The following is a 20,995-nucleotide window of genomic DNA, read 5'->3' as shown; positions in this document are numbered from 1 at the left end:
TGAAGACAGTTCTGTCACTGGCTCCCATTCTCCCCTATTCTTATTTCAATATATTCTGGAAAGGTTCAGATTTTTAGTAATGTTTCTTATTCTTATAAATCTAATAGAAATTATGTAACACTCAGAACTACAACTTTTGGGTGGATCATTAAGTCTTAGCCCCACATATACAGCAAAGTATATATGTTATAAAGCAAATATGTTATAAAGAACAGATATGTTATATTTGTTCTCTTCTTTCACCACTTTTATTTTCAATGAATAGAAGACATACTTTTAGTGAAAGTAGAATGATTTATAAGAAGTTAAAGTTCAAAGTATACATTTAAAACCAGTATAATATTGATGTTACCGGTTTAAACAGGTCATATGACTAGTGTTACCATAAGAAATATTTTGCATTAGTGTCTTGAGTTAATTTAATGATGATTACTAGAAAATTGAAGCAGCGGGGTATGGTGTTTTACTCTAGATATGTGGGAATCAGGAAAGGCAGCTATTACAGGCCTGTCTTATTAGGACTAATTTACCAAGTCATACTGGCTCCAGTCATGGGTTATGCCAGTGTTGAGCAAAACTGTCATCCCCAGTTCATATCAGCTGCAAATATTACATTCTAAGGAAAGTGTAACTTGGTAAGTACTAAGTTGTAGCTTTTCGAAGTCAGAAAAGCTGGATGTAACTGCTCATATTGATTATGGTAAGTAGTCATTCCTTGCTGAAAGAGTACCATTTTTAAAATAAATTATAAAGCATCTTTTTATGCAAAAATGAAACTATAGATAGGCCCTTATATACTAGAATATTATATTAGTTTTAAATATCTAAATTGGAGAAGTTAGATGTCAAAATATGTTTCCATCTTTGCAGCTACATATATCAGACTATAGAGTTCTTTTATACCTCCTCTAGAGTGTTTGGAGGGGGGGCAGAGAAAAGAGGTAAGATTAAAATCCTCTTTAACTGACAATAAACTATAAAAGTCAAATGTTTGCTTAAAAAGGGGATTCAAGTTACTAATCAAAAATAAGATTTTTAGATCTTCAGATTTTTACTTATCCATCCTACCTCCCATTGTTATTGAGAGTTGGCTGTATTCTCTTTCTTTTACTCCCTGGCCTGATTCAAAGATATCCTGGAGCATTCCAGAAGTATTGAATTCACTGTTCTGAAAGGGGCACATACTGTTGTCAGGCAGCATGGAACTAAACCATTCAAAGTGACTTTTGGTTCCAGAATTCTGCTTCTATGCTTTTATTTAACATCACCCAGGCTCTCAGCAAGCAGCTGTTGCCTAATAACAAAATAGAATTCTCTCTTTACCAGAGTACCCTTAGGACATAAGTAGGCATGGAAGGACATTGAAGTACACTTGTAGGTGCAGGGAAATGAGGAGAAGTATTTTATTTAATATTCCACACTTGCTTTCATTGGCTGATAAACAATCAATGTCAGTTTGGTTGCTTAATCAACCAAAATATAATCAAAAGATCATCTTAGTAGATGTTTTTATACAGAACTCACCTATATGAGTCATATTTCAGCCAGGTCTTAGAATGACTCTTGCCATGATTTTTTAGTTCTAGCAATCAGAAAGTACCTATGGAGGTTGATTATTTTTCCCCCTCACTGGAGCACTGTCATCAGATGTGTTATTTGGGTTTATTTAAGGCTGAGAAGTAAATTAATTACGTTTGATGTTATGTTTAAATGTAAGCGGTGTTTAAGTACCTGAGATAAGATGTATATAACTGTTCAGTATTGTAATAAATCTACTTTTCCATAATTTCTAGTTCTGTACCTAACATTTTGATAGCAAGCATCATTAAAATATTATAAAAATAAGAATACTTACAGCCACAGGGAGCAAGATTCTCCAAAGGACATCGTTCATGTCACGGATATGGGTAACCAAACTCCACAGCAGCTGCTGGCAGTGGCTCATGGGGTGGGGGAGGACTTCTGCACAGTCTGTGGTACGATTGTCTGGCACGCTGCTGTTACATGCATGACGGTGTGATCTCAGCTGTATGTAAAGTCGTGATCTTGTGCATGAGCTTGTGTACCTTGTGGCAGGTGACCACATTCTAGTAAAGGAATGTGCTAAAAATCATCTGTTTACATTAGGCCATATTTCCCCTGCATGTCCGAGTTATGTGTGTATTTTATTCCCCAGCATTATTATAATAAAGTAATTTTACTTATCAACCAGTAACTTATTCCATTGAGTAATAAATGTTTTCTTGACATAGTTATTTGTAAATTTAGAGGCTGAAATTGGTAGTGAACATAGTTTATATTATAGGCTCATTTTTGTTTCTATATATGTTTATAAATTTTAAAAATAATATCCTCATTAAAGTGAAATCGCTCAGTCATGTCCGACTCTTTGCGACCCCATGGACTGTAGCCCACCAGGCTTCTCTGTCCATGGAATTTTCCAGGCAAGAGTACTGGAGTGGATTGCCATTTCCTTCTCCAGGGGATCTTCCTGACCCAGGGGTCAAACCCGGGTCTCCCGCATTGCAGGCAGACGCTTTACTGTCTGAGCCATCAGGGAAGCACCAATATCCTCATTGGGGTCAGGTAAAAGAAGTCTTTTTAAACACTATATAAGCACATTTTTCCTGTGTTCATGTAAAAAGAGCCACATGCATACAATTATGTGTATTTTATTAGACAGATCTGGGATAAAATCTATTATGAGAAACATTTTAAATTTTACCTAAGCATATATTTTAGATGGAAATGTGTAAGCCAGTTATTTATAAGGGATCATCTTCTTTTTGTTGTTGGACCAGCTAAAATACAAACAGGAAATTTGGAGGAATTCTTCATTATAGAAAAGGACTTGGGTGTTTATACTCAATTTTTACATTGTCTCATATATAAAATCTTAGTTTTTTGTTCCAATGTACAGCACCAAAATGTTCATTGCCATGACTTCATACCATAGAAACAATGATGAACAGTGACGTTTTTCCTGGAGGTTGAAACTCTGATATCATCAGAAAATACACATTTCCCAAATGTATTCTTTGGACTAATTATTCCACAAGATAATGGACATAGTCAAAGTATTTCCCAAGTCTAATAAATTTGATCATGATAAGTTACAATTAGTTGACTTATTTAAAGAATAACTTTTCAAAGCCTTTATAATATATTGATGCCCATTGTGAATATCTAAGAGGAAAGTGTTGTAAGTGAGTTTATTTGTCATAGTCTCTTTTTGGCGAGGTGGGCTGGAGGGGTATAAAGTAACATTCTGGGGAACAGATTCTGAGGTATGCTAGGATAGATTATCTGTAGTCTTACTCTGTGTGAATGAGTATGTGTTTCTAAATGAATTAAATAAACCTGGATTAAATGGTGGAAATACCTTATTATTCACTGACAGCTATAAGATGTTTATTTTACCTATAATCTCCTTTCCTATTTAAAGTCTATGGATCTATAATTCTGTGTTCTCTTTCCTTTGGTCTGATAGTATTAGTTACAAAAAAACAAACAAACAAAAAAAAAACCCAACAAATAATAAAACCAAGTTGAGTCTAGACAACCAAGAGCTTTCTTTATTCATGTTCTATATTTTGATTGTAGTCAAACATGTTAAGTGTGGAAAATAAGGGTAGGACATCAAACCTGATAGCAATATTGTATTCAAATAACTACCTGTAGACACTGATTAAGTATTTTTGTCAATAACTTGGAACAGATCATTCGTCATCATATCGTTGGTGTCTCATTCTCTACACTAACTCTATTAAATCTCCTGCAACAGGGGTATTCCCAGAGAAGATTGACAGGCCACAACAGATACTATTTAGTTTGGCAAATGTACCGCTTTTGGGGGTTTTATCCCAGCTCTGCAGGCCTTGAAGTTTGACTTTATCTTTCCACTGAAATTAGATCAGTCTCTCAGGAGTAAACGTAAGCCATATAGTAGAACCTGAGCCAGGTTGACAGTCAAATGGGTGTACTTTAAACAGTGCCTCATAACACAGAGCAAGAATGCCTAAGCTCTTAGCTAATGTCACAAACTAAAATATGTCTAGGAATGATTGGGTCCTCACTCCCCTTCACTGTGCTGCTCCACTCAGTACCACATTTTATGATGTACCTGTAGTACCCACTTTCCCTGTATGGTTCATCTAGGTGTTTTTGGCTTGAAAGAACAAAGAACCTAATAATGGTTTAAGCCATATAAATTTATTTGCTTCAGAAGACACCCAAAATGGGTATCCCAAAGTTGTTTCAGTGATACAGGGAGAGCTCAATGTGTTGACTGGCTACCACTACTCAAGGTATCACATTCTTATATGAAAGTACCCTCAGCACAAAGATTGGCAGCAAACTCCTCAAGTTCCTTATGCTGATTAAGGAGAAAAAAATTCTTTTCTGGAGCCTTCAGTATGCTTCTGTATGCTTCAGTATGCTTCATTTCTTATGACCCAAACTGAATCATGGGAACACCTCTAGACCAGTGGAGAACTTAAGAGAAAGGGTTATGCGATTGGCTTAGACTCAGAATGATTTAGCAACTGTGGCTGAGTTGGAAGCAGTGAAAGAGTGAATGAGCCTTTGAGCAAGCTTCCAAGAGTCTGCAGCACTGTTTTCACTAGTGAGCCACTCAAAAAATGTGTGATTCCGCTTCCCTTGTTCCGGGGCTCTGCTGGTTTAGAGACATTAATAGTCAAGGCATGAGTATTGTCACCAGAGGCACAACAATTCAGATTGCTTGCAGAGACCACCCTTTCGCTGTTTTAGGTCCTCCTGCCACTGAGCAAATAGACCTAAAGGGAGGGGAAAAAGGTACAAGCGTAGATAATTATTCTGTGGTTGAAGTGACTAAACCTAATCTAGAAGGCAATAGTTACTGCTACACAGTGTGGAAAAACAAAAGAATATAAGTGGAACTCAGGAGATGTCTAGTGTTCCTTCCAATTCCACTATATTCTATTATGCAAGTTATTTTTTTTTTAAATCCTTGTAGTCCTATATGGGCAGGATTTAAATCTGAGGTCTCTTAGACACCTCACTAGATAAAGACCCTCAACAGCTGAGAGCCCAGCTCCATTCCTCAGGAGTTGAGTATAGATTATCCCAAGCTAATCATGTTGCTTTCATTCCCTTTGGCTTCCATGACATCCATATAATCCAGTGCCAACCTGTGAGATTGGAAGAAAGAGTACTGTATGCTCTATGTGCTCACGTGTACCTCTGGACATGGGTGCATAGGGATGTAGTGATAGGAACACCTGTGACCACCTTGCAGCCATGTAGGTTGTTAACACACCAAGAAAGACACACTGGAAAGGAAGAATTGGGTCCATGGTCCATTTGTGAGCCTAAAAATCCTAGAGCCTTAGTAATTTGGGACTTCTTATACAAGGCAATAAATTGCTGGACATTTTTTGAATTGAGGTTCCTGCTGTTTGCAGTTAAAACATACTAATGCTACATAATCATCATCATTGCTGTTATCCAAACTCTTAGGAGTTTGACATGTAATTCTGAACCAAGTTTTTCAGAAAAATAGACATTGCTAGTTCTCATTAGCAAATTAATTTTGTCTCCAGTTTGCTGATGAGAATTTATTTAGAGCAAAAAGAGCTTGTTGACAATGAGAGGACTCCCTTACCAAATATACCTTCCCCTCTATAAAAAAATATATGTACTCAAAAGACCTAAAATGCTCTTGTTCATTAGCAAAATCCCTTTACCTTGATCATCGTTAGAGTCAAAGTACAAAAAAACTCTGCCTCTCAGACACTGAATATTAGTTAACCTCTGTCTAGTTAAGTTAATAACCTTCTACTTGGTAACAGCTAGTCAGGTCATACTAAACTAAAATTAGCCATACATAACTAAACGTTTAGTCATACTAAACATTAACTCTCTTAAGGGCAACATGATGTATGTGTCGATATGTGCATATGTATGTATGTTTCTGCCTGTTTCAATCTGATCTATCATGTGTTGGTTTTGTCTGGTGTCTACTAGATCAACTTTATTTTACACTTTGCCCTGACCATACTGTATCTTTGACCATCCTCCCGTACCCTCCCTCATCCCCAAGTCATTCCCTCACGTGGTTTAGAATCAGTCCACAGAAGGACGTTTATAGACTTGGCATAAACCTTTCAGAAACTTCAGAGAAAATCAGTTTCCCAGGCCCCTTTCTAGTCTGTATCTAATTGAAAAAGATTCAGGACTAGAGTATTCCATAATTTATTCATCACCCAAACCACCTGATGGGCTTTGCTTTTGTTTTCCTCTGTGTGTTATAGGATATACTCATTTGCTACTGGAGTGAAAGCATACTGAAATTAATGCACAGTGTACTGAGGACTAAGAACTACAGGAAAGAATAAAATTAGTATATTTTAATTATAATATTTTTGACACCACAGCAGTCGTACTACATATTTTAAAATAGGAAATGCTAAAAATCAGGGAGATTTTTTCTTTGTATGAATTTTGCTACCAATTTAGATATATGTTCCTAGAAACTTTGCAGTACTGTATTAATGTTTTAAGTACATTTCCAAGGAAATTCTCTTTGTCTTTTATTTCCTTATTATACCCTATCTGACCACCTTGACACCTCTCCAGTGTTCTTTATCTGATGTAAACACAGTTTCAGTGAAACTTGACATCACTTGCTAGATTTAAATTCTCAGCTTTACCATCGGAGGTAGTTGTCTCCCTGTGTGTCTTTCCTGAATTTGAAATTGTTGCTACCAGTGTCACAGTAGATGTCACTCAAGTATGACTGCTTTATCAGAAATTGAAAAGACAGTATTTCCTCAATTATTGGATTTCATCAGTTGCACACCATCTATCAATTTAATTGCAGCTTTGAAATGTGGAAGTATAAAAGAAACACTATGCATTTTCAACCAGCTAGTTGTAGTGTACATTTATCCATAAGATTATGTAATGTTTGTCCATTTTATAAGATTTTTAGAGATACCTTCTATATAACAAAAGTCTTAAGATCTTTCTGAACTACTTATTAGCAGTTAAATATACCATTAGAATGACATGCCGCTTTTTATTTTTGGAATAGTGATTTCAACCTTTATGAGTTTATAATTTGAGGTGTTTATGGTGTACTTGTCCAACTCATAGGTTTTAGATACATTATTTTTTTTCTTTTTTATGTTACAGTCGTCTTTTCTCCCCCCTGTTTGAATTATATAATCCTTAACAAGTTTACAGCTTCTCTTGAAAGTCACCTGGAAGCTTTATATAGAAAGAGTTGTGCTTTCATTCAACAGATACTTATTAAGTATCTCTTCACTTTCTAGGTATATGACTTTGACCTCAGGCAAATTATTTGCCCTACTTCTGTGCTTCAATTTCCCCAACCCAAAATGGGGATAATAATAGTATGTATATCATGGTGGTTTCAAGATTTAATGAAATAGTATGTGTTAAATGCTTAGTGCTCACCAAACTGTAGCTTTATTTTATACTACAAGCACAACTGCACACACCATAGTGTCAGCAGCAGGTACTGCTCTAGGCTTAGGGGTTCTGTGTCTCCTGGAACTTTTGGATTGTAGCAGATAAATATTTGACACCTGAGTAATGGTCCTTCATCAAGTATGTATCAGAAACACCAGCATCTTCTAGCTTTAGATAGTGATAAACTTTGCCTTTAATTTTGTTTTCTGACATGTGATGAGCAGTTTTTGCATATTTTAATAATAGTGTTATTAACCAGTAACTTTTTGGTTCAGTGATAGGGCTTAGTTTAATCTTTTAAAAGAAATTTTAAGCAATAAATCGAGGTACATACAACATTATGCTCAAATTTAAACATGTTTGGGCTGAAATAGTGGTAGGATGAACAGAGACTTCAGTTACATGAAAAAGTATGCACATGTGATGGCAGCAAAACTACTATTTAAACCCCAACTTCTCTATTAATAAGATTTGGGTTTTTGAAAAATCTTTTTTTTTTTTATTTTAATGTCCTTTTAAAAGTATTCATTTGTTCTCAGTCAGGAAAACATTTAAAGTCTTCTTTATTTGAAAATTGCTTCAGAGCTGTTAAAATATATTTATAAATGTACATTCCAGATAATATAAAATTGTAAGTTTTGTTTGTCAAAGTCTGTCATTTAAATAGCTATATATGTATGTGTGTATGTGTATTTCTATAAATGCACATATTGCAAGTGAAATATTTGTGATTTTTATAAAGCAGGAATTCTAGACATAACATTAGTGCTTAAATGTGTCACTTTGTCATTAGTTTGAAGTGTTAGTAACCATACCTTAACCTAATAGAGATTTATCTCCATATTTTGATTAATGCTATCTTTTTCTAATTTACAGACAGATTAGAGATAGTACTTTTTCTAGAAGCTTACATAGCCTACCAGCAATTTTGTCAATATAATTACAATAATGATTGCTATATTTAACTTTTAGTAGTAATTTAACTCCTCGTATGGCAGAAAGCGAAGAAGAACTAAAGAGCTTCTTGATCAAAGTGAAAGGTGAAAGTGAAAAAGTTGGCTTAAAGCTCAACATTCAGAAAACTAAGATCATGGCATCTGGTCCCATCACTTCGTGGCAAATAGATGGGGAAACAGTGACAGACTTTATTTTTTTGGGCTCCAAAATCACTGCAGATGGTGACTGCAGCCATGAAATTAAAAGACAGTCCTTGGAAGAAGAGTTATGACCAACCTAGACAGCATATTAAAAAGCAGAGACATTCCTTTGCCAACAAAAGTCTGTCTAGTCAAGGCAGTGGTTTTTCCAGTAGTCATGTACGGATGTGAGAGTTGGACTATAAAGAAAGCTGAGAGCCAAAGAATTGATGCTTTTGAACTGTGTGTTGGAGAAGACTTGAGAGTCCCTTGGACAGCAAGGAGATCCAGCCAGTCCACCCTAAAGGAAATCAGTCTGAATATTTGTTGAAAGGACTGATGTTGAAGCTGAAACTCCAATACTTTTGCCACCTGATGCGAAGAACTGACTCATTTGAAAAGACCCTGATGCTGGAAAAGATTGAAGGCAGAGGAGATGGGGACGACAGAGAATGAGATGGTTGGATGGCATCACTAAATCAACGGACATCAGTTTGCGTAAACTCCGGGAGTTGGTGATGGACAGGGAGGCCTGGCATGCTGCAGTTCATGGGGTCGCAAAGAGTCGGACATGACTGAGCAACTGAACTGAAGTGAACTGAGTAACATCACTTTGGAAGTAACATCATCTTCATGCAGTGGTCTGTCCCAGTGATGGATGTGACTCCTGGGGAATCTTAGAACTCACAGATACAGCTTGCTTTCTGTTTGAGGCTATTAGAACCAATGAATAGGAACTTTGTAGTGTTATTTGAAATCTTAGACAATGAAGTTCATGTTATTTTTGTCTGATGGCATTGCTTTCTCTCCTATGAAAAAGAAACAGAGAGATCTGTCCTCCACCTCTCCTCTACTTTTTCCTGGACTCCATTAGAGGTGATTTTCCATTTTTCTTTTTATTTTCTTTGAACTATCCCTGCTTTTCTTGAGTTTCCTGTTGACATTTTCTAATAGCTACAAATAATTTAGGGCATAGGTGTGACTGTTCTTGGCAATTCCTCAGCATTGTGTACTTTCATGTACCAAAATCCCTCCATAAATTGTTTATGGAGACTGAAATCCTTGCCAACTGAAACAGGTCCATGAATAAGCTGACTTCAGTCCGTATTCCATACTCATGACTTTTCATCATCCTCCAAACAGAATATGGGGTTCTGACCAATTCCAGTTAGATAACTTTAAAAATTTGGTCAGAGCTTTTCCTTTAGTCTTTTCAATCTATTGATTAGATTAACCATAATTAAATTACCATGAATAAAATTGCCATGAGTAAAAGTATTGTGTGACATTTCTGAAGTTACATGCTGAAGGACAGTGTTATACACAAGAGAATGGAATAGCTAAACTTAGTGGGTAGAATGAAATGAAATGACAGCATAAAAACATGGATACCTAGTTTTAAAACTTTCCCTTTAAGTAATATAATCTTTATTTTACTTCAGCTAAAAAACGAAGTGTTGATATTTTAATTTGCAGAGTATATATCCCTAGAAGAATTTCTAGACGTGTTTTTTCCATTAACTATAGTGCCCATGTTCTCTAAATAAATAGGAAGAATGAGAAATTCTGGGCTGGCTAATATTAATACATTTTACATATTTATTAGCAATTATGATAGCACTAGAAAAAGGAGAAATAGTATCAGAGCTGTCATCTTACCCACTGGTGCTGCTGTTTTCAAATAAGACAATGGGAATACTCTGACCTGTGGAGGGCTACCCCTGATGTGCTAATTTTTTTTTAGAAATAATTAAAATTTTAAAATTAAAGCTTTTACAATATAGTATCTTATTTTTATTTTTTTTAGTATGAAAATGTTACATTTCAATTGCTCATTCCCCTGTGGTTAAAATGTACACTTGACTATTAATAGATCAGTTCCATATTGAAACAAAAATTAGAAATCTAGATTGAAGTATTTCATTTTATAAATATTTATTATTAAAATTTAAGGACTGTTATTCTAAAAGTTTTCAGATGTCCTTTTAAAAAGGAAATTAAATGCAGTGTCCAGTTTGCTTTCTGTTGTGTAAGGCTCAAAGGACAGATTTATTACCTGAAAAGTAGTAGTTGTAATACTTGGTTTTTACGTTTTATACAACAGTAAGTTTGAACAAAACTAGTTAAAGCAACTTTTTTCACTAAATTTCTTTCCTAAGTTGTTCTTTAGGAAAACACATTAAAGATACTCCCTAGTATGTCAGTTTTGTTTTATTAGTGATTTTTTTCTATTGATACCAACTGTTACACAGTGTTTCTACCAAGTGTCTGGGCCAATTGCCAGTACTTTCAGTACTAGTATTCAGCACTTAAAAAAAAATATATATATATATTAAGACTTTATCATTTAGAGCAGTTTTAGGTTCACAGCAGAAGTCAGTACTTTACATGTCTAGTTTCCTAGAATTCACTTTGTCCCCAAATATATATTTTTTGGTTCTGAACATAGATATAGTAGATTTTTGCCTTTGAAGTACACTATGGGTAATAATGATTTGATTTTTAAAAATAGGAGACAAAAACATGAGTTTAGTACAATAGAAGAAAAACAAAGGAAAAAAAGAAAAACAAAGGATGTATATCTTAAACAGAAATTGCTGTGTGAAAGAGGCATTCTTATAAGAAAATGGGAAGATGCATTGTGTAGGGGACTGAGCTTCAACATGTCATTCTTCACTCCGAATTCCTTCTTAATATTCGTTTTAGCTATTTGTATATGTTTTCTTGACTTATTTGTGTTTGCCACCTAAATAAATCTTATGTCTAAACAACTTACCACTCTAATTAGATTGTCTTGGTGCTGTCATTTGCATAATAAATTTTAGTGACGTACTCCATAGAGAATGCTTTACAGAATTTCTTGATTTTTTTTTTAATCTTTGAATCACTGAAAGTATGTATTCTGTTTAAAGCTTTGACATGAGATGAGATGAATTCACCTTAACTTCTTTTGGGTTTTCATTGATGCTTACCGTTCCTTTTGTTTATTTCTAATGGATTTCCTGTTATACCCTCCACCACTGTTGATAGAAATCTTTACCATTTTGCTCGAGGAGCCAAGAGTTTGCTCTTGTCCAACTCTTTCTGGATGGCTTATCTTCCCTAAAAAGAAAACCAACGTGCACTCTGTTTTTGTCTTTTAACGGTTTCTCCAGACATCTGTCTCTGAACCAGTACGCCATCCTGTCCTCCAGGCTGAGGAAGTGTCTTAGACCCCACCTGTATTTTTGATCCTTCCCCCGTTCTCCTCTACTTGCAGCTCCAATTATGTTCTCTTACTTTTTTGCCATTAATTTTGCCATTTTTTTCTCCTATGGTAACCCACTCCAGTATTCTTATCTGGAGAATTGCATAGACAGAGGAGCCTGATGCGCTGTAATCCATGGGGTCACAAAGGGCTGGATATGACTGAGCGGCTAACACACACACACACACACACACACACACACGTACTAATACACTAAGTCAGTAGATTTGTATTCAGTTTTCTCACCTTGCTCATGCCTTAGTTTTCTACTTTTCCCATTACTATGTGAAAAGGGACCCCTTGAAAGTCACTATTTTTATATATTCTTAGATTCAAACTCTGATACTTGTTAATTTCTATCACTGAAAACCTGACAGTATGCATTTTGGGGGGCAAGAAGTTCTAAGTTTCATCAGTTTAAAGTCTTCACTCAAACCACACACAGTGTTTATTTTCTTTCTGACACAGATGTCACAAGTCTTAACCTCTTTAGATGTCTCAATGTCTTAATCTTTTCTTCTTTCCTAAATAGCTTCATCTTTAGACCTAATATCTCTATCTCCCTTGGTTCTGCCTTATATAACATAAAGTCTAACCTTCCAACAACACACTCAGACCCTGGTTTCCTTTATTCAGATGGTTCTAGTTTGTCAATATGTCCCATAAAATGCAACATCCAGAATTGGACACTTACTTTACTATATCGTGTAGATGATAATGAGCTACACCCTTCCTTTTTCTGGAAACTGTGTTAATTTAGACTAGTATTGGGTCATGATTTCCTTGCTACCTATAAGACACACACACACAGAAGCACATATCTATACTGCTGAGAGTTATAGTCCTGATTAATAACTATCATTAATGCTATAGGGTCTAGCATATTCATCTGTCCATGGAATTCTCCACATTACCTGCTATCTGAGAAACCTGTATTCAGGAAGCAACAGATTGGTTGCTGACATGGAACAACAGACTGGTTCAAAATTGGGAAAGGAGAACATCAAGGCTGTATATTGTCACCCTGCTTGATTAATTTATATGCAGAGTACATCATGTTAAATGCCGGGCTGGATGAAGCACAAGCTGGAATCAAGAGTGCCGGGAGAAATATCAATAACCTCAGATACACAGATGACACCACTCTTATGGCAGAAAGCTAAGAGGAACTAAAGAGCCTCTTGATGAAGGTGAAAGAGAAGAGTGAAAAAGCTGGCTTAGAACTCAGCATTCAAAAAATGAAGATCGTGGCATCCGGTCCCATAACTTCGTGGCAAATAGATGGGGAAAATGTGGAAACAGTGTCAGATTTCATTTTCTTGAGCTCCAAAATCACTGCGGATGGTGACTACAGCCACAAAATTAAAAGACTCTTGCTCCTTGGAAGAATTGTTATGACAAACCTAGATAGCATATTAAAAAGCAGAGACATTACTTTGCCAACAAAGGTCCGTCTAGTCAAAGCAATGGTTTTTGCAGTAGTCATGTACGGTTGTGAGAGTTGGACTATAAAGACAGCTGAGTACCAAATAATTGATGCTTCTGAACTGTGGTGCTGGAGAAGATGCTTGGTGGTGGCGTCCTTTGGACAGCAAGGAGACCAAACCAGTCAATCCTAAAGGAAATCAACCCTTTTGAACACCATTCTGAAGCTGAAGCTCCAATTCTTTGGCCACCTGATGCGAAGAGCTGACTCACTGGAAAAGATTCTAATGCTGGAAAAGATTGAGGGCAAGAGGAAAAGGGGGCAACAGAGAATGAGATGATTGGATAGCAACCACCAACTCAATAGACATGAGTCTGAGCAAACTCTGTGAGATAGTGAAGGACAGGGAAGTCTGCGTGCTGCAGCTCATGGGGTCGCAACTTAGTGACTAGACAACACCTCCAAAATGGTCTAGGGATTCTTCTGTAACATTCTTCTAAAACTTTATTTAAAAATCAACAATACTTATACATGTATTAAACAAATATATAGTTATTCAACAGTTCATGCTGCAGTTTCTTTTGTATTTACTGCTTACAAAACAAGATAGTTTTGGATGGTTGCCAGCTTGCTTATTGAAGACAATTGTAATCTGGTCCTGTGCCTTTTTCTGTTGTGTCATCTCTTAACCCTTCACTCTGATAGCCCTTCTGAAGTAATCTTCCTTTCCAGAGGAATCCCAGGCTTCAAATTGAGGCCGTCTATCCTCAAAACCAACAGTGCTAGCTGATTTCAAGTTTGTGTTGCTGGTTTTCAGGATTGTGTTTAAAACCGTCTGCTTCCTCCTCTGCATTTAATTGATTTTGGAGAACTCAAGTGAGATTATATGTTAAATTTTCAAACATGTAGTCCATAGAAAAAGGGAATGACCAACAACTTTATGATGCTTGCATAAGGCAAATGCCAGTGTTTGTTTATAAGTGAGGAGCATCAAGCAATATTAAAAATGGCATATATAATATAATTAGAGAATTATATACTATTTAATAGATCACATTAGTTTTTTTATATTTTGTAAATTTTTAGAAAGTAAATTAGAATTAGTTTTGTATCTCTTAAATACTGATTTACAAGTAAGCGTGAATAAAGAACCTGTTCATAACTATTTAACTGACATTCCTTTGTCTTTGAATCACTTGGATTAAAATTAAACACTGGAAGTACTTCTAATATTTTGTTACACTTTTTAAATGGATGAATTTTGGAAAAGAAATAAAACCTGACTTAATCTTGCTAAGTAGATCAATTAAATATACAGTCAACTCTCGATTGTTCAAACGAATGGAGGGAAGGATGGAAAACTCATTCCTATTTCCCTGGTTCCTACCCCCTCAGGCTATTGCTGAGAGCCTTACTGCAAACAAGGTCCTTGGCTTTCCTTTCCATCTTGACCATATTACGTTCTCTAGCCTCCTATCCGGGTACAGTGCAGTCTGAAAGATGGCTTCCCACTGAGTTGACAGAGTCACATGTTCTCACATTTTGTTCTTTTTAAAGTCAGTGCTTTTTGAAATCAATGCTTTAGGATTGTTTTTACACTTTTAAAATTCTCATGAAAATTTGATAACATTGCTAATATCCTATTATCTTGATGGCTCATAAAATTAATTTTGTATAAAAATCTTATCTTTTTGAATTACATTCTATAGATAATTATAACCTTTCAAAAGCATAACCTCATGGTACCAAATTGCTCTAAAAATGTAATAGAAGATTTTTATGGGAGTTTTTATAAAAATTCTTCCAACTCTTAGAATTCCTAATATATGCAGTATTTCTGAGTACTGTGTCATTGTTTGTAAAGGGAAGAAATGCTGAAGGAATTTGTGTGTGAAAACAGTATGTTACGTGTATATAATATGTCATTTTCTCTACCAATTAACTGCACACATTGTGCTATTATCCAGACATGAGCATTCATGGGAATGCATGTATCTGGATAACTGTGAGTTGAAATAAACACACCTGCCTTTTATTTCAATAACTGCACATTCAAATCCACATAAGACATTTATTTGAATGTGACCTTCATATACATGAGAAAACATTGGTTTCAGTGTTTGATTTTTTTGTTGTTGCTGTATTGTTGTTGTTGGTTTAAATCTAAAGTAGGGCACAACCTTATAGATAGTGCTTCTCTGGAAAACTTTGCATGCAGAGAAAAGGAAATTCAAAGATAAACCCTATGAAAAACATTGAAATTGTTTTGTCTTACTGTGTTTTGCCTCAGTGTGTATTGGAGCCAAATTCTTATAGAACATAGCAATACTTAAAGCCAAACTATATACAACCCATAAACCAGTCTATAATTCTGCCCATTTTACTTTAAGTTAAATAACTTAATTATTATTCTTCTCCACCCCCCCCCAAAAAAAAAATGCTAGTCTGTGATTTGGAGAATCTTTTTTTCTCAAGAATCTGTTTCCTTGAAAAGTGTGTTAGAATGTATATCTGCACTTTCATGTTTTCAATTAGGCAATTGAAGTTTTCATTATAAGGCTTATTTTTAAAGTCTATGTAATAGTTATTCATTACCCTTACCCATAACCCAGTTTAGATGATATTTCTGGATACTTTTTTTGATTGACATGAGTCAGAAAATTGAATCAGACTTACTTTAGAAGTCTTAACTTTGAATTTCCTACTTTTCATTGCATGTAAACTATCAACCATAAATAATAGTGTCAGTTCAAGTTCTAGCTTGTATTTTGCATGTGAAAGCTATAAACAGTCTGTTGATGCTGGAAAGACTCGATAGCTATTGTTTTGCTATTGCCTAATTGTTAAATTTATAAATGAAGACTGATTTTATTTATGTAGACTTGTCTTTCTGTCTTAGGGAGTGAACTACTTTATGTCCAAGGGCATCCTTGATGATTCACCAAAGGAAATAGCAAAGTTTATCTTCTGTACAAGGACACTAAATTGGAAAAAACTGAGAATTTATCTTGATGAAAGGTAAAAAAAAAATTAATTTTTCATGAGAAATGAGTTGAGGAATGCTTTTAATTAGTTAAGTTTTACTTTAAAAATTATAGTCATCTAGTTGTAAAATTGAGTGAAGACAGGGAAAAGATTCCTGTACCTTGCAAATCATTACTCTTGTGAACTTGAACTTGTGTGTGAGTTTACTGTTTACTGTTGTAAAATTAAAAAAAAAAAAAAAAAAAGGCCCAAGAAGTCCAACATCTTTGTGATAGCTAACCAAAACCAAATATTTTTGAGAAGGTCGAAGACTTTTTTCCTTAATAACTAGCCCTAAGAAGTGTTTGGTAGCTAAAAGTTCTGAATTTTGAAATTGCCCATATAAAAATCAAGTAGACAAATTGTACTCATAAACACAAATCCTAGAAGTATAAGATGTATATATTTGTGATACAGTACATGAAAAGTGTCATCTAAAAGTTTGAAAATTTGAGAAGTATGATTTAATAGTGTGCTCTCCAGAGATAGTGTCTGATATGCTGTCCTGACTTGATAGTTATCCATTTGTACTCTTGAATTCTGGGTATCAAGGACATAAAAATATTGTGGAAATATTTTGATGTGATATCACCATAAACTATGATTTTAAAAATTATAGATCTCATAGTAATCTAAGGAATGTTTCAAAAATGGGTTTGCCTTTTCATTGTGATTCTCATTTTTTTTTAATTTCTCAGGATTTTCCAACAATTTGTATTTATTATATGCCAAGAACTTTGCTAGAATTTGCAGTATGCAATTGATTAAAACATAATCCCTAGCCTTGAGGGGTACACAGTTCAGCATATTGGTCACTGAAAAAAATTTCTTACATAAAGATGGTATAATTAACTCTTTTTGTCCTGAAGTGCTAGGTACCTATGAATTGGCAGGTTTTTTTGGTGAAAAATCTGATTTTTCTGTAAATATTTTAGACTTTGAAGGACATATGATCTCTGTTGCAGCTACTTATAACTATGCCATTGTATCATCAAAGCAGACATGGACAATAAGTAAACAAATGAGAAAATCTGTGTTCTAATAAAGCTTTATTTATAACAACCACCCATGGGCCTCTGTAGTATTTGGCCCACTAGCTGTAGTTTGCCTGTCCCTGCCGTAAGCAGCTGGTAGAAATTAAGATTATGATCATATAATCGTTGTTGAGTTTAGTAAGGATTGAAGCATAGTGTAACAACGCACTGTACTGTGCTTGGTCATGTCTGACTCTTTGCGACCCCATGGACTGTAGCCCGCCAGGCTCCTCTGTCCATGGGGATTCTCCAGGCAAGAATACTGGAGTGGGTTGCCATGCCCTCCTCCAGGGGATCTTCCCAACCAAAGGATTGAATCCAGGTCTCCTGCATTGCAGGCAGATTCTTTATCATCTGAGCCACCAGGGAACCCCAAAGCATTATTATTGGAATGCTATTGATAATAAGTATATATGCACATATGTACACAAATCGTAAACAACCGAAATGTATTTCATTAGAATTATGTCCTTAAGATGGGATACTGTGGAGCCATTAGAATGAATGAGTTAGATCCATGTGCAAAAACACAGAAAGCTGTTCATATTATACTATATGAAATAAGCAAAAGCAGATTCTAGAACAATATAGGGTATAGATAGACACTTTAAAAAGCTTCACATCAGCAGTTGTTACCTCTGGCAATGTGGATTGGTATGGAAAGTGTAGATTCTCCTTATTTTCAGAATTAAAAAGGTAAAGAATTTTGTTGATCATATGGATTTAACCAAGAAGATTCTTGAAAAGAAGTTACTATTTTTAATTCTGAAAAATTCATTTTTTCATTTCAGAATTAAAATTTCTAGTTCCACCTTGTTTTTTGTTCTATTCATGAAAGATTTTTTTTTTAATTGTTTAACTTGATAATCATACTTTGTTTTTTTTTTAACTTTTAAGACATATATGCTTTATAAGACTGGTAATAAATAGTAAAGTATTTTCATCCAAAATGTAAATAATCTATGATTTTTCCCATCTTTTTTAAATAGAGAAAAGTTAACTAAAGCTGTATTTTTTTTTTTTTTCTACTAGGAGAGATGTCTTGGATGACCTTGTAACGCTGCATAACTTTAGAAATCAATTCTTGCCCAATGCACTGAGAGAATTTTTTCGTCACATCCATGCCCCTGAAGAGCGTGGGGAGTATCTTGAAACACTTATAACAAAGTTCTCACATAGATTCTGTGCTTGTAACCCTGATTTAATGAGAGAACTTGGCCTTAGTCCTGGTAAGAGTATGTATAGTGAATTCCTTCCTTCTCCCATTCCCATCTCCGGGTAAAAATAGTAGTAAATGAGACATTTTCCTCACTCTGGGGAAAAATGCTTCCCATAATTACAAATACTTGTTTCATTGCTTCTAGCAGTGACTAGTTTGTCAAAGCTATTATTTACATGTAGTCAATATACTGTTTTAGGAGGAAAGTTATACTTAGGTATGTTAATTCTTACTTAAGCATTGGAAATTTTATACTAGTCTAATCAAAATCTTGAGAAATTATTTTTAAAGCTTTTCATAATACACATATTACATAGGTAACACCTAGAATTTTTCTACTAAAGTGTATTTTTTCTATAACTAGTTTTCACTGTTTGTGTGTATGTATATGTGTGCATGATGTAGCCTGAGTCACCTATGTATTTTTTCATGTGATGCAGCTTTATTTCTTTCTTCCTGTCAAGAATGTTTTTCATATCTTATTACAGAGATTACCAAACCTTTTCCTAGCATAAGAAATTTGTTGAACATACTTGTGCAAGGCAGTCTTTATAAAGACTTTCAAGATTCTGAAAAATAAACACCATAGTAGTAGTAGTAAGTAGTTGTGGCAAGTATCATGAGGATAACAATAAGCATCAACTATTGCCCTGAAAATATATAGAGAAGAAAATTTTTTGCTGCATGGGCTCATGTTTAGCAATCTAAAGATTCACGTTTGAGATTAATATGTAAATTCCATAGAATTTTTTTAAACCTTTTATACATATCTAAATTAGAAGAAGAATAATTTTATGAGGTGTTTACATTTTATTTTCTAGTACCAAGTTAATACATTTTCTTGTTATATACAATGCTTCCAAATTAAATTAGGTTTCTGTAAAAGCATATGTAAATAAATATCTTACTTTGTTTTAATAGGATAAACAGAGTACAAATATGTTTTACGGGTAGTTGAAGGGGAATATCACATTTGAAAGCAAGAGGAAAATAAGACCAATTCTGAAATTTTTAAATTTAGAATGACTTTTCACTAAAAATTCCTAAATTATTTGAAGAAAATGCTCAATGAATTGGTGTTTGGATAATTGACATCCCTGTTGGCCCAGGAGACGAGTTTTCTAGGACACAAGACTTTCATCACCAAATTGGAAAAGGCCCAGGCAGTTCTCTTTAATTTTAATCTAATCTTTTGGAATTATGACCACTTTTTCCTTTGGGACCACTGTTTAATAACCATCTAATAATTGGAGGTGTTTCTTTTTCCTTCCAGATGCTGTCTATGTACTGTGCTACTCTTTGATTCTACTTTCCATTGACCTCACTAGCCCTCATGTGAAGAATAAAATGTCAAAAAGAGAATTTATTCGAAACACCCGGCGTGCTGCTCAAAACATTAGTGAAGATTTCGTGGGGCACCTTTATGACAACATCTACCTTATTGGCCATGTGGCTGCATAAAAGCACAATTGCTGGGACTTCAGCTTTTAACTGCAAACTAAAGCTACCCAAGGACCTATTTAGCAGATATGGGGGTGACATTAGTGCTGGTCATTCTAGCCTCTGTATACAATCAAGCTTGAGTGTACAACCTTTTTCCTTTTACTCTTTTCTTTTTAGTGACTTCTTTGGGGAACTAAAGAATTTTGCAGAATTTTTCTTAATTTTGCTTATCATGTTTTGCACAAAGCAGAGCCATTGTCTGACACAGCTGTTTAAGAATGTTAAACTGACGTTATACTCTAAAAAAGATGGGATATTTGTGCATTAGATTTTGCCTGAAACTTTATTCATTTCCATTCTTTTTTAAAATACCATGTAATATGTACATATTTAACTAAAAATTTATAATCATAATTATTTTATTGTAAAGATTTTGACTAAAGCCTTTCCTTTTTCTCTCAAACTGAGTTCTGAAATTTATTTGATAAGAAATTATGACTGTCTTCATAAAACTTGCATCTAACCTGGATAGAAACCGATACCAGCTTCTCTTTCCAGTCTTTGAAGAGTATATTTGTCTCTATGCAAAACAGGCACTTATTTTTACAACATAAATTCATCACCTGACTTCATTTTTAAAATTTCTGCCTTAGTTAAGTCTGAAGTCCTTTAAACCGTAGCAAAACACATTAAAATCTAAGGTTTCCACACACAAGAACAAAATGCTATTAGAACTTATATCCAAAGTAATTAGTCAGACCTTACTATTCTTCTAATTGTGATGATTTCAGCTCAGAATCATCTGGGAAAGGAATCTTGTGAATGATAGTAAACTGTCTTTACTTGCTCATTCAGTAAATATTTATCAAGGGCCTTCCATGTGCTAAGGGACTTTTAGGCTGGTAGCAGACAATTTCTAGGGTCTTCCCAGGTAGTACAATGGTTAAGAACCTGCCAATGCAGGAGACTTGGGTTTGATCCCTGAGTCAA

General features: G+C 34.7%; 1 protein-coding gene across 1 annotated transcript in view; it reads left to right on the top strand.

The window, feature by feature from the left end:
- The window catches only part of FBXO8 (F-box protein 8), a 37,373-nt gene extending 16,905 nt beyond the window's left edge, over positions 1-20,468 (top strand). Inside the window, exons 4-6 of the mRNA XM_043890818.1 lie at positions 16,185-16,303; positions 18,376-18,572; positions 19,836-20,468. Of these exons, the coding sequence (XP_043746753.1) occupies positions 16,185-16,303; positions 18,376-18,572; positions 19,836-20,023 (504 nt within the window). The 3' untranslated portion in view covers positions 20,024-20,468. The remainder of the gene's footprint in view (positions 1-16,184; positions 16,304-18,375; positions 18,573-19,835) is intronic.
- The last annotated feature ends 527 nt before the right edge of the window (positions 20,469-20,995 follow it).

This window comes from Cervus elaphus, chromosome 29 (genome assembly GCF_910594005.1).
Source record: "Cervus elaphus chromosome 29, mCerEla1.1, whole genome shotgun sequence".
NCBI lineage: Eukaryota > Metazoa > Chordata > Mammalia > Artiodactyla > Cervidae > Cervus > Cervus elaphus.
This window is presented reverse-complemented; position numbering and strand designations above follow the sequence as displayed.